The following is a 13,563-nucleotide window of genomic DNA, read 5'->3' as shown; positions in this document are numbered from 1 at the left end:
CAAAAAGTCTTATCAAAGTGCTATGTTATTATAAATATGTTCTCTATATAAATATTATTAGTATTTATTTATTTTTGGCTGTGCGCAGGCTTTTGTCTAGCTGTGGCGAGTGAAGGCTGCTCTCTAGTCAGGGTGCGTGGGCCTCTCCCAGCAGCGGCTTCTCTTGTTGTGGAGCATGGGCTCTAGGGCGCACCGCCTCAGTATTTAGGGCTCCTGGCTCTAGAGCACAGCCTCAACAGTTGCAGCGCACAGGGTTGGCTGCTCCGATGCATGTGGAATCTTTCCAGATCAGGGATCAAATTCATATCTTCTGCTTGGCAGGTGGATTTGGAAACCCTATAAATACTATTATTAGATGTTATCTTTGTTATTAAATTGCTTCATCTATTTTGTACCCTAAAGCATCCTTGTTACTCAGAACAGTCCCTGGAACTCTGTAGATACTTTTTATATATTTGCAGAATCAATGAATGCATGAGTGATGGAATTCCCTCTGTTTGTCCTCATTCTAGTGTGACAGTGCCCTTCCAGTAAGGCTGGGGTGGGTGACAGGGTGTTCAAGTGCCATTAGGGCCTAAATCAGAAATTTAGAAGTTTGTGGGTATAGTCCACAAGTATTTCTCTAGGAAAACGTGTCTAAAACGTGTCTACAAACGAAGTTCTGGTAACTCAGGTCAAAGGTAAATTGGGAGGGAACATCTGTATGGCACATGTACCGGGAATAACCTCCTTTGTCTTGTTTTAGTAGATACTTTCAAATTTCCTTCTCTAGGAACTTTGACTAGAGTGCAAGTTGCAAGTTAATTTGAATTTCACATTTTGTCCTCATTCTTATGTGAAAAGACTTCAGAATACTGCGAAGTGTTCATATAACCAACAAAAGGAGTGTTTTGTAGCTGCACAGACCTGGATTCGAATCAGGATACCTGTTCTATAATCACGGATTGTTCTTGGTTGGAGTCTTATTTTTCTTATCTATAACTTACTTTCTTCATAAGACTGTGTTGGGAATGCATTTAACTGTGCATTTTGAAACCACTTCAGCTCTATACAAATATCAGTTACTACTGGATCTCCACATTGGTTTCTTGATAGAGTTTCAGGAAAACATCTGTGAAAGGGTGGGAGATACCTATCTAATCTCAACGCTCTTTGAGATCCGGAGGGTTTGGGCTTTCCCGTCCAACAGCTAGTCAGGGGCCAAGGCTTGAGGACGCTGGGTGGGCGATCAGTGCTTGATCAAACTAGGACCGAAGGGTCTGGGCTGAACTCCCTGCTTTATTTCTTTCATGTCAAAAGTCACAATCTACAAACCCTGATAAGGACTCAAGAGAGGTAAGCCAAAAGGACGATGAGTGAAAACCGAGACGCTGGGAGAGGGTCTGTGTCTGTTGTCTTGGGAGGAACATTAGAGCCAGAGAGGGAGGATGTGCCGGAGGGAGTTCGCGTCTGAAAAAGTGGAAGGGGAACGGAACGCAGGAACTCCACACCCCGAGTGAAAGTGAGGCCCAGTGAAAGGGGCCAGCCTGAGGAATTTCGGTTCCCGCCCTACGACTCCCGGCTTTGACTACAGTTCCGCCCGCAGCAGCCCTGGGCCCCTGGCCCCGCCCCCAGGGGTTAATCGGATCGTACCATTATGCCATCCTAGGGGCGGAGGTGAAACGTGGGCTAGTCTTGCAAAGCAAATAGTTCTTTGTCAGAAAAAACAGGGTTATCTATATGATCTTAACGATTCTTGGTTAACATATTTCCTTTCTGCCTGCTAGGATCCTCTATATTCCCTGAAGAGGGCCAGGAGTCCGGCCATGTTTCCCCCTTTCCTTTCCGTAGTTGGTACGTTCCCCCGGGAGACGTAGGCGGGGAGGCGTACATAAACCTCGACGCAGGAGGCGGGGTTGCTCAGTCCTCGAGGCGTCGGTGCTCTGTAGTGTTGGAACCTTGTTGCTTGTCGGCCTGTGCGCGCGTGCGCGGACATGGCCTCAAACGGTAGGTAAGGGCGCGAGGCGATCGTGGCGCGCCGGCCCCGGACCTCATTCCCTCCCAGTCCGGCTTTTGTTTTTCGGTGGGACCCGGGCGGCTAACGAGTGCAGGATCTTTTCCTCGCACCACTGGCTGGAAGCAGCGGAGAGGGGTGGAAGGGGGAGGCCGATGTCGCCATTTTGTTTTGCTCATCTGGCGCCTCGCGTGGGGCGGGAGGTCGTCCCTTCGTTGCCCCCTTTCTTGAGGTGAGGGTTGGGAGAGACGCGGCTTAGTGATTGGGAATGGGAGGCATGGATGGAAATGCTCGGTCTCCGTACCCTCTTCTCCCCCTCGTCCCCAGCCCCGCGCTCGGGCCCGCTTTGTCGCAGTGCTGCATCCGGGCACTCGGAGGAGCGCGCACGCGCTCTGCTAGCCCCTCCTCCCCTTTCTGGCGGCGCGAACCGCCCCCCCGCCGGTCTCCTGTCGGCCCTGCTTTTTGTCGCGAGACCCTCGGCTGGAGGCTCCGCGGCGCGCGTCCGGTGTGGGCCGCTCCCCCGGGGTCCTTCGGGAAGGGGCGGGACCGCCTCGTTCCCGCCTCGCTTGCCACGCGGCCGGAGGCGGAGGCTCGGGGTCTGGGCCGCGCGCCCGCTTAACGGCTGGGGGTGGGGGGCTGGGGAGTGGTCCAACGGTCTTGAGGACTGGGCCCGAGGCCTTTCCCGCCTGAATTTCCTCTTACAGAGGTGGGAACTGAAAAGAACGGTCGCCTGGGGCCACACCCTCTCTCGGTGCTTTGGCTCTTTCCTGCGGGGGAAGCGCCTCGTTTCCTGTATCGAGGAGATGAGCCGATCAGGCCCGTGCGTCTTCCATGTGGCGTTTTAAAAAGCACTTTCGCTGCTTTGAATTCGCCTAGTCTTCCCGCAGCCCCGAGTTAGGCAAGAGGGATAGGAAAACGCACTCGTTTGGGAGCCACAGGGCTGGGGGCTTGAGTACCAGCCAACGTGCTGATCGGAGTGCTCTCTTCCCTTGGTTAGCTGGCTTTGCACCAGAAGCTCCCATTTCCAGGCTCCAAGATTGGGCAAAGGGTGAAGCGTGGCGTTTTGTGAGACATTCTTGTTCTTTGGATTGAGAAAGCGGAGGCTCCCTTCGGAACAGTTCTGCCTCTGGCTTGAATTAAAAACCTGTCCTGCTGAAACAGCTGTGTGATTTCAGCCTAACTCTTGGCGATGTCTTCTTTCTCGAGGGAGCGTGGGAAAGAAATGTGTAAATCTTTAGTTCTGACATCGATTGAAGTTGCGGACAGGTTGCTGCTGTCCGTTAGCACTCTTGCTTTTTGAAGTACTTAAGGCTTCTTTCTTGGTTTTGTGGAAATGCGCTTTCTCGTTGCGTTTTTCATTGTAAGAAAACTTGTCTGGGGTCTCACAGACTGCCCCTCTGCATAGAGTTTCATGAGGGAATATATGCCTCCTTTGTTGATTTTCTTATCTGGGGACCCCGAAGCTTAAGTCTTTTAGCTCGTCTATTCTGAGAAATGGCTGAAGGTAATATAATCCTGTTTTTCTTTTGCAGACTATACCCAACAAGCAACCCAAAGGTGAGTGTCCCTTCTGGACTTCCAGAGTTTGTAGAGGGTGAGGGTGGTTAAGGTGTCTTTTCCTGAGAGCACTGTTTTTTCTCCAGCTATGGGGCCTACCCAACTCAGCCTGGGCAAGGCTACTCACAGCAGAGCAGTCAACCCTACGGGCAGCAGAGTTACGGTGGCTATGGCCAGTCTGCGGACACTTCGGGCTATGGCCAGAGCAGCTACGGTGGTTCTTACGGACAGACCCAGAATAGTGAGTCTTAGTGGGTCACCCCACCTCTTCTGCTCTTTGTGAATGTTGCTTTTCTTAAACCTAAGCAGTGCTGAAACATTCCCCTTAACCAGTCTTTGACCCTTAAAGCTCTTTGATGTTTTGAGTCCTTTGAAACAAAAAGACTTAATTGGTTTGTAATCCTGCTTCATTTTCTGTTACTTTTTACTTTTCTGTTTATGCTGCTATTTTCCCAATTTCCCCTAAGCATGAAAGTGAAATGAAGGTGGGAGGAATATTCTCTAGAGGGAGAAATGCTTTAGGCTTTTAAAGAGGGAAAATGACTTGCTTGAAGACGTTTGAAGTCAGGTGGCATCACAGGGATACACCAGGAAGTGGAATTTGCCCTGAGGTCCCTGGAGTGTAAATGAAACGCCTTGTCTTTATTTGTTCTGCCAGGGGCGGGCAGGTTAAAGTGCTGTTAGTGACAAGAGATCTCTTGGGCTGTGACTAGTGGTGGTCCTGGAGGCTGGCTTTGGGGGTGTGTGGTATGAGATTAGAACTCAAAACTTGAATAGAAGTTGAAACACAGCTTTCAGGTAGAAAGGTAATCTCTTTAGCTATGAGTTGCAAGATTGCCAAGCATTTTTTAAGAAGTTGACTTACCAAGTACAGGAAGCATTAAGTGGTATACAGTGTTGTTCTCAATGCATTCCCTGCCTGTTCTCTTTCCTCATAGCTTCTGTGACTTCCCTTTTCCTTTCCTTGTAGCAGGCTATAGCACACAGTCAGCTCCCCAGGGATATGGCTCAACTGGTGGCTATGGCAGTAGCCAGAGTTCTCAGTCGTCTTACGGGCAACAGTCTTCGTACCCTGGCTATGGCCAGCAGCCAGCTCCTAGCAGCACCTCAGGAAGGTAAGGAGTGGGTGTGGAGAGGACTGAAAAGATTAGGGGTTCAGCAGTGGGAGTAATTATCAGGGGTAATGGAGGAGAGGTGGTCTCTGTTGGGGCAGAGAATGGGATGTACCAGAAGTGAAGTCCTGGACACACTGGCATTGTGACTCTTGTCTTTTTCTCTTCCCCTAGTTACGGTAGCAGTTCTCAAAGCAGCGGCTATGGGCAGCCCCAGAGTGGAGGCTATGGCCAGCAGTCTGGCTATGGTGGGCAGCAGCAAGGTTATGGGCAGCAGCAGAGCTATAACCCGCCTCAGGGCTACGGGCAGCAGAACCAGTACAGTAGTGGTGGTGGCGGCGGCGGAGGGGGTGGTGGAGGTGAGAGGTTTCCTTCTGCTCTGTCTCATCCCTGCTTTTCCCAAGAAATTGTGTTCTAGGCCCTTACCCTGAAAGGGTTCTTAAAAACCCCAGCTTTATCTGCATTTCTATTGACGTTTATTCCCTGGCACTCTTGAACTGTTTCATGCCACCCCCCAGTCTGTTTTGTCCTTTTTAAAGGCAAGCTGTTCTTTCCTGACAGGTAGCTATGGCCAAGATCAGCCCTCCATGAGCGGTGGTGGCGGCGGCGGTGGTTATGGCAACCAGGACCAGAGTGGTGGCTACGGGGGAGGCCAGCAGGACCGTGGGGGCCGTGGCCGGGGCGGTGGCGGTGGTTACAACCGCAGCAGTGGTGGCTATGAACCCAGAGGTCGTGGAGGTGGCCGTGGAGGCAGAGGCGGCATGGGGTAGGTGTCTTGTGAGCCAGGGAGTACCATCAGTGGGACGGGAGGAGGGTTGCATGAGTCTCCCTTGACGTCTAGTCCTGTAGTGCATGGTTAGTCTGATCTGGGAATTTGTGAGGGCTTTGAGTTGGGGTCTTGACTGTTTCTTTTTCGTACATCCATCCCCATTTTATTTTTGTGAGAACTTGGGAGCCTGAACTTCTACCCACACTTCTGTACAGAGATTTGAGTACTGACAACTTTCATCTCTAAAGAAAAAGAAATGTAGGGGTGTATGTGGGTTGGAGTCATTGATATCCTAGGCAAGAAACATGGAAGTAAAGGCTTCTTTCTCTGCAAGGGAAACCGATGATCCCACTCCTGGTGACAGGGAAACTTGTTACTTGTATTCCCATGTGTCCGCTAAAGGAGCTGTCAATGGTTAACTGACTTGAGCTTCCAGGAATTGGCTACTCTCTCTTCCTGTATTCTCTAGTCACTTGAATCCACGAACTTGACTTGTACTAATCTGACGGACTGTAATGATTTTGTGTGTGACTTGGTTCATGGGGCTCTCTGAAGTGTGCAGACCTTTTGGACAAAGTACAGTACACTCGACAGTGGTCTCCCACCCACTTGCTCCACTGTCCCCCTTCCTCCGGTTACTTGTCCAGCTGGACCTTCTTTCCTCCCCTTCCTGCTGAAGCTGAAGTAAAACCTTAGATTTGATGTTAGAGCATTTGTCAAGTCTGTTGGTAAATAACGATTGGAGGCACCCTTCTCTGTCTCTCTTGAGAAGGGGAGGAATGTCAGTGTGTTACTCCTTTTGGGGAAAAAGTAAGTTTTTAAAAAAGAGTTTGTGTATGGTAAGTATTCAGAGGGGGGGTGGGGGCAGTGCCAAAAACCTTACAGAAATAAGGAAAACTCTTGTGTGCGTGTGTTTATAATGCAAAACTTTAAAAAAAGAAAAGCAACTGTTATGTGACTGTTAACTTGCTCTGCATTTTATGTGCCACAGGTATGAAAGGTGACATTGCAAAATACTCCGCTCTTCTCGCAGTGTAGAAGGGGTGACCCCGGGGGTGGGGAGAGATCAAAACCAGCTCAGTAGTTAGGGAAGGGCTTAGCTAAGTTTTGTCTCGCTTTAAGGGGAAATTGCCTTTGGTTTTGACTTTTTATGGAATGGGGTTGGGTCTGCTTGCTGCTTTCAAAGCAAAAAAAAAATCACAAAAATGTGTTCAGGGCTACCCCAGCCTGGTGTGAAGTGTCTTCTGGGTAAACTGGGGGTAGGGTTTTTTAAACCAACTACTGGGTTGGCAACTGCTTGCGACAAGAGGAAAAACATCTGCTACGTCGGAAGAACGGCCAAGGAAAATGGGTCATTTTTTTTTTTTCCTAGAGGAAATAGATATATAACCTTTTAAGCAAAATCCTTAACAATTGTGTCTGAGAAATTGCACACGTGTGTGTGACACGCTCACAGGTCAGACAAGGGGTGGTCAGGAAGGGGAATGTATTTTAGTAGCCACTCGCATTATCATTTTCCCAAAACACCTACCTATGTTTGGGGAATGTTGAACAAAACCAAAAACCGCCCTTTTGTAGCCGTTGGAAGCTTCATGTCCTTTCTTCTAACTTGTCTTCTCCAGCGGAAGTGACCGTGGTGGCTTCAATAAATTTGGTGGTAAGTGAACAGAGTTTCCAAAATTCCCAACTCCCAGCAATGCTTTGTCTGATTGTTCATTTGCAGTTGTCTTAGCGTGTTTTTTAAGTGTCAAAAGTTTTGGAGTGTCCATATCCACCTCCAGAAAGGGGTGGGGTGGAATGCCACCTGCTGCCAGATGTGTGCTAACCTGGAGGCAGGCAGGGAGTAAGACTCAGCAGTCGTCTGGTACCAAATTGGTTTGACCCAGGTTAATAAGAGGTGTTTAGGAGGCCTCTTGACGAGTGTCGCCACACCCGGCAGTTAGTGACCACCGTTACGAGAAACTGGAGAGTGTGCTGGAGCATGTGGTGCCAACTTGGCTTTAGGATCGATCCTTTGATCAGTGTGTCCGAGGCTTTGTGTGTGTGTGTGTGTGTGTGTGTGTGTGTAACAACCTCCAAACGTTTTAATTCTGGACGAGGGATGAAGTATTGCCCTGCCCTGAGGATGGTGACGTTGGTATATATTTATGTATTAAATACTGAATGGTGTCAATGCAATCCTACATACACGTATTTAAACTCAACTCAGATGGGCTAAATAGCAACTAGCTCTGGGCAGGAAGGTGTGAACTGCTTCCAAGAAAGGTTGGGAGCATGTGTGGCTCATGGGAAATAATCAGGTCTTAATAACAGCACAAACTGAATTCATGGAAAAATGGCAAATTGGAGAAGTCTCCCAGTAAGCTGGAACTTTTCTGGTCTGGTTAACTAACAAAGGGTTTCTTGATTTGTCTCAACATGTAAAGCCAAAGGCTTGGGTTCATGATTTAGGTGTGTCATTGAGTGTGGGTACAACATTTATATATGGTGAATTCAGATAAACTTTGGGCAAAGATGGTCTCTGGAAAAAAAAAATAGAGGCTGCATTATGGAAATCAGATTTCTGGTCTGTTCCTTGGGACATGCTTAAAACATACAATAGCTATTTTGTATGATTTTTATTTTCATGTGGTTTTTGGGGAAACAACATGGTTTTAAGACTGGTTTCGAAAGATGACATTAAAAATTGTTCCACAAGGGATAAGTGTCTTTGGTGCTAAAGTTTGGAGAAACTGTATGAATGCATATCACATTGCTGGTGGTGAGCCCATTTCTCTCTGGGGCGAGAGAAGAGGGCCAAGCTATGAGTTGGTTTGTTAACTTCAATGGGTCTCCCTCCTAGCCCTCCCAGTCTGTGCTGAGGACATTTCCCAGCCTGAGCTGGGGGAGGCAGCATTTTCTGAAGTGTGGAGTTGTCCCTGTGGGGACTCAAGTTACATGCAGACCTTAAGAAAAGGGGCCTGTGTCTTTCCCAGACCTGCCTAGGGTTTTCTCTGGGCAGGCAACCCAGAACAGGGTTTGGAGTGAGGCTGGCTGTGAGCACTTACCTGATATTTTGCAAAAGTTTGGATTTGGTGTTAATTTTTTTGCTCGTCTTTCTCAGCCTCTTAACTAACGGCTCCTCTTTCCTTGTTTTTTTGTTTTTTTGTTTTTGTTTTTTCTTCTATGTCATTTAAGGCCCTCGGGACCAAGGATCACGTCATGACTCTGGTAAGTCCGCAGGTGGCAGGAAAGAAAGGCAAAAGTGGTAGCAGGACTTTCCTTGGATATTTTTCAAACTTAAGGGAATCTGAAGAAGAGCGGGGCTAGAGAAGAGCAGGGAAGAGCGTTTAGGTAGGAGTAGCTGTGTTGAACAGTGTATTTAACAAAAAAGACAGGGACGCACTTAGTGTACTTTTTGTTTTGATGATGTTTGTATAGGGCTTCCCTGGTGGGAATGCTGCATTTTAGTGTAAAATTAGTTTCTTGGGGGTCTTCAACTGAAAGTTGACAAACACTGGTGTGGTCTTGGGCAGTTAAATCCTGAGCCCTGGATTCTTTTATGAATTTCAACATATTTTAAGGGGTAGTTGTAAAACTAAATTTTAATTTGTGAAGCGGCTAGCATACAGGCACTCAGATAATGAAGTAGAGTTGGAGATTTGTCGGACCTACAGCACCAGTACTTTATATTAATTGGTTTAGAAATTTTCTTTCTTTGAAAGCTAACTATCAAGTATCAAAGTTCAGGTTACTAAGTGTCACTGACTTATTTTATCTCTGGTTGTTTCCTGTCTTCATGTTTCCTGCTGTGTTGGGCAAGCAGAACAGGATAATTCAGACAACAACACCATCTTCGTGCAAGGGCTGGGCGAGAATGTTACAATTGAGTCTGTAGCTGATTACTTCAAGCAGATTGGTATCATTAAGGTACTTATGGGAACTTCTCTGGCAGTCCAGTGGCTAGGACTCCTCGCGTCTACTGCAAGGGCACGGGTTTGATCCCTCATTGGGGAACTAAGATCCCCCCGGCCCCAATAGAGAGTGGCTATGTCGCCCCCGGCCCCGAAAGAAAGACCAAAGAAGGTACTTCTGGAGCAGAGTGGGTGCATTCTATTAGTGCTGCAGGCTTTGGGATTTCATACCTTAGTGAAAATAGAAGTCTTAATGGTTGCCTGCTTCATTTGTTGAGGAAAAAGCATTAACTGTTGCCATTCCAAAGGGAATCATTTTAACACAAAAAGGTACAGTTGATTAAAAAGATTAAAACTTATGAATTTGTAGTCTATAATCTTTGTCATTTAATATTGAAGGGAGAAGCAGTTAACAGTCGATGGCTTTCTTTCAAGTTATGTATGAAATAGGAAGGTATGGTTTTGATAGTGCTGTATTCTCTGATAGACTGATGTGATCTCATGTTGCTTTCTTCAGACAAATAAGAAAACAGGACAGCCCATGATTAATCTGTACACAGACAGGGAAACAGGCAAGCTGAAGGGAGAGGCCACGGTATCATTTGATGATCCACCTTCCGCCAAAGCAGCTATTGACTGGTTTGATGGTATGTCTGAGGAGGCTGGGGGAGAGGGCAGCTAGCTTGGGGAAACAGGCTGCATTTTGAGGGTTTCTTTGAGTCTTCCAAGACTTAACAGCACTACCCTGTTGGTGTAGTCTTATATTTGGTTATGTTTCATGAGATTGTAAACATTTGTAAGAAGGCAGAGTCTTCTCTTGATTGTACCAGGTATACTTTTGGACCCACAGGTCATAGGTCTTAATTAGAAGTCTCTTTTATACCTCCTTTATTTCTTATAGGTAAAGAATTCTCTGGGAATCCTATCAAGGTCTCATTTGCTACTCGGCGAGCAGACTTCAATCGGGGTGGTGGCAATGGTCGTGGAGGCCGAGGGCGAGGAGGTACGGAGCTCTGTGTTGCTGTAAAGAAGTGATGGGGAGAGAAGAGGGAAGGAGGATGGTAAGGGCTTGTGTGGGAAAGACAGGTTAGCCACACTTGGAAGGTGAGCAGACCTGTTCTTCGCTCTGTTCTAGGACCTATGGGCCGTGGAGGCTATGGAGGTGGTGGCAGCGGCGGCGGTGGCCGAGGAGGATTCCCCGGTGGCGGTGGCGGTGGCGGAGGACAGCAGCGAGCAGGGGACTGGAAGTGTCCTAATCCGTGAGTGAAACTGCGTAATTTTTTTCTCAGCCCTCTTGTACGTGTGCCCTTTGATGCTAAGTTATATGCCAAGTTGTTGCTTCAGTCCTGTCTGACTCTGCAACCCCAAGGACTGTGGATTGCCATTCCCTTCCCCAGGGGATTTTCCCAACCTGGGGATCAAACCCAAGCCTCTTACGTCTCCTGCGTTGGCAGGCAGGCTCTTTACCACTAGCACCACCTTGGCCTTAGGACAGAGCTTGTAGTTTCTGCTAATGTCAGGGATGGGCGTGGCTGGGAGTCATCTAGACTGGGCTCAGTAACCTGCAGTCTTCGTCTCTGCTCCTGAGAAACGGGCCTCTCTGCTTTTCCAAGGCCTCATTTTCCTCACGTATCCCTGGGGTCACTGGAATCTTCATAATTCTAGGTCTTGGCCATTTCCACCCCCCTCCTACACACATTAATTGTCTTATTTTTCCTTAGTACCTGTGAAAACATGAACTTCTCTTGGAGGAATGAATGTAACCAGTGTAAGGCCCCTAAACCAGATGGCCCAGGAGGGGGACCAGGAGGCTCTCATATGGGTAAGGAAGAGGCAGAGCTGGTGTTGGGATCTGCAAGGAGGCTAGACAAGGGGAGGGAGGAGGGGTCTGGGGGATGTGATAGAGGGTTGAATCATGTTTCTTTATTTCCTAGGGGGTAACTACGGAGATGATCGTCGTGGTGGCAGAGGAGGCTATGATCGGGGTGGCTACCGAGGCCGAGGAGGGGACCGTGGGGGCTTCCGAGGGGGCCGGGGTGGTGGGGACAGAGGTGGTTTCGGCCCTGGCAAGATGGACTCCAGGTAAGTAAGACTAAATTGAAAGGGAACTAGAGCAGTTGACCAGAGGTCATGGGATTGCAGGGTTTGGGGAGCGTGGTTTCATTTTGAGGGCAGGGTTGGGAAGCTGAGACTAACGCTTGGGTAGGAGACAAGGGAAGGAGACTTACCTGGGGGAGCTAGTCTGGATGCCCGTGTGCACTCCGTGCCCAGGGAGACGAGCTGTCTCTTGGGGTGGGTGGCAGGGCAGGTTGGGTTTTGGGGGTGGATGGGTAGAGAGGTTGGAACCCAGACCTCATGGATGCTCTTTCTTGCAGGGGTGAGCACAGACAGGATCGCAGGGAGAGGCCGTACTAGCCTGGCTCCCGAGGCCTTGGAGCAGCTTTCTTCCTGTACCCAGTGTTACTGCCCTCATTATTTTGTAACCTTCCACGTCCTGATCACCCACGGGTTTTTTGTGTCGGACTATGTAACTGTAACCATACCTCTGGTTCCCATTAAAAACCATCATTTTAGTTAAATTTTCTTCCTTTTCCCCCTCTTCACTCTCCTGGAGCGTGGATGTCCAGGTTAAGAACGTGGGGAGTTTTTCCTCTATTCAGATCAACCAACCTGCCTTGTGGGAACTGGAATAAATTTGTTTGTTCCCGCTCAGCAGGAACTAGAATAAAGTGTTTGATAACTTGGTTCAGGGGAGCAAAGGTCAAGTGTATCCTTGAAAGTAGAGGTTAAACTCTGTTCACAGTAAAAATCAGATGAATGAAAGGGGTAAATGAAAAACATCGTGTTGCCCCCCATTTTTGCCCAGCCATGTGGAAGTTTTTCTTCTACCGTGTTGATTGATGTGCTGATTTTTGTGGGCTTATTTTTAGCAGTTTTGTTCCTTTTAAGGAGTTCTGGCACTTTTAATTTAAAAATTAAACTTTGAGGGTGATACTCAAGTTTGATTGACCCTGATTAGATCATGTAGTTAACCAGTTGGGTTTTTTTTCCAGGAAGGGGAGAAACTAACAGCACCTGCCTAGTGGCAGATAGGCTGTTCACAAGTTTTCGCAGATGGAAAACGAAGTGCCTGGGTTCTGTAGCTCTCACAGTCAGGAAATGGTTTGACGCCAGGATGCAGTCCTTGTCATCTTCCAACTTGATTTTCATTTCTTGGCGTTTCTTTCTGAAACAAATTCCTACCCCAAACATTTATTTGCTTCAGTTCAGTCCAGTCACTGAGTCCTGTCCGACTATTTACGACCCCATGAATCGCAGCACACCAGGCCTCCCTGTCCATCACCAACTCCCGGAGTTCACTCAGACTCAACGTCCATTGAGTCAGTGATGCCATCCAGCCATCTCATCCTCTGTCGTCCCCTTCTCCTGTCTCCAATCCCTCCCAGCATCAGAGTTTTCCAATGAGTCAACTCTTCGCATGGCCAAAGTACTGGAGTTTCAGCTTAAGCATCATTCCTTCCAAAGAAATCCGAGGGCTGATCTCTTTCAGGATGGGCTGGTTGGATCTCCTTGCAGTCCAAGAGACTCTTGAGAGTCTTCAACACCACAGTTCAAACGCATCAATTCTTCGGCGTTCAGCCTTCTTCACAGTCCAACTCTCACATCCATACAGTACTCCATACATGGCTCTCACATCCATATGTGATCGTTTTCTGAATGTTGAGCTTTAGGCCAACTTTTTCACTCTCATCAAGAGGTTTTTTATTTCCTCTTCACTTTCTGCCATAAGGGTGGTGTCATCTGCATATCTGAGGTTTCAAGAGGCTTTTTAATTCCTCTTCACTTTCTGCCATAAGGGTGCTGTCATCTGCATATCAGGTTATTGATATTTCTCCCAGCAATCTTGATTCCAGCTTGTGTTTCTTCCAGTCCAGCGTTTCTCATGATGTACTCTGCATAGAAGTTAAATAAGCAGGGTGACGATATACAGCCTTGATGTACTCCTTTTCCTATTTGGAACCAGTCTGTTGTTTCATGTCCAGTTCTAACTGTTGCTTCCTGACCTGCATACAGATTTCTCAAGAGGCAGGTCAGGTGGTCTGGTATTCCCATCTCTTTCAGAATTTTCCTCAGTTTATTGTGATCCACACAGTCAAAGGCTTTGGCATAGTAAAGGCAGAAATAGATGTTTTTCTGGAACTCTGTTGTTTTTTCCATGATCCAGCAGATGTTGGCAAT

General features: G+C 47.9%; 1 protein-coding gene across 2 annotated transcripts; it reads left to right on the top strand.

Annotated features, from left to right (window-relative positions):
* The first annotated feature begins 1,893 nt into the window (after positions 1-1,893).
* Positions 1,894-12,068, top strand: FUS (FUS RNA binding protein). 2 transcript variants are annotated; one of them, XM_052654249.1, is made up of 15 exons: positions 1,894-1,986; positions 3,526-3,550; positions 3,637-3,791; positions 4,524-4,665; positions 4,837-5,021; positions 5,224-5,428; positions 7,054-7,088; positions 8,609-8,641; positions 9,237-9,340; positions 9,842-9,971; positions 10,226-10,327; positions 10,460-10,583; positions 11,046-11,146; positions 11,259-11,406; positions 11,700-12,068. In XM_052654249.1, exons 1-15 carry the CDS (start codon positions 1,974-1,976, stop codon positions 11,737-11,739), a joined length of 1,542 nt encoding a protein of 513 aa, XP_052510209.1. In that variant the 5' UTR covers positions 1,894-1,973; the 3' UTR covers positions 11,740-12,068. The 2 variants fall into 2 exon arrangements, with proteins under 2 accessions (XP_052510209.1, XP_052510200.1); XM_052654240.1 differs by having other exon boundaries at positions 4,521-4,665.
* The last annotated feature ends 1,495 nt before the right edge of the window (positions 12,069-13,563 follow it).

Source organism: Budorcas taxicolor, chromosome 2, assembly GCF_023091745.1.
Source record: "Budorcas taxicolor isolate Tak-1 chromosome 2, Takin1.1, whole genome shotgun sequence".
NCBI classification, from domain to species: Eukaryota; Metazoa; Chordata; class Mammalia; order Artiodactyla; family Bovidae; genus Budorcas; species Budorcas taxicolor.
This window is presented reverse-complemented; position numbering and strand designations above follow the sequence as displayed.

Excerpts from the sequence above, each read along its gene's own strand:
- FUS (XM_052654240.1), top strand. Across the intron at positions 9,341-9,841 it reads AGCAGATTGGTATCATTAAG|ACAAATAAGAAAACAGGACA; the intron begins GTACTTATGGGA and ends TGCTTTCTTCAG. Across the intron at positions 10,584-11,045 it reads GACTGGAAGTGTCCTAATCC|TACCTGTGAAAACATGAACT; the intron begins GTGAGTGAAACT and ends ATTTTTCCTTAG.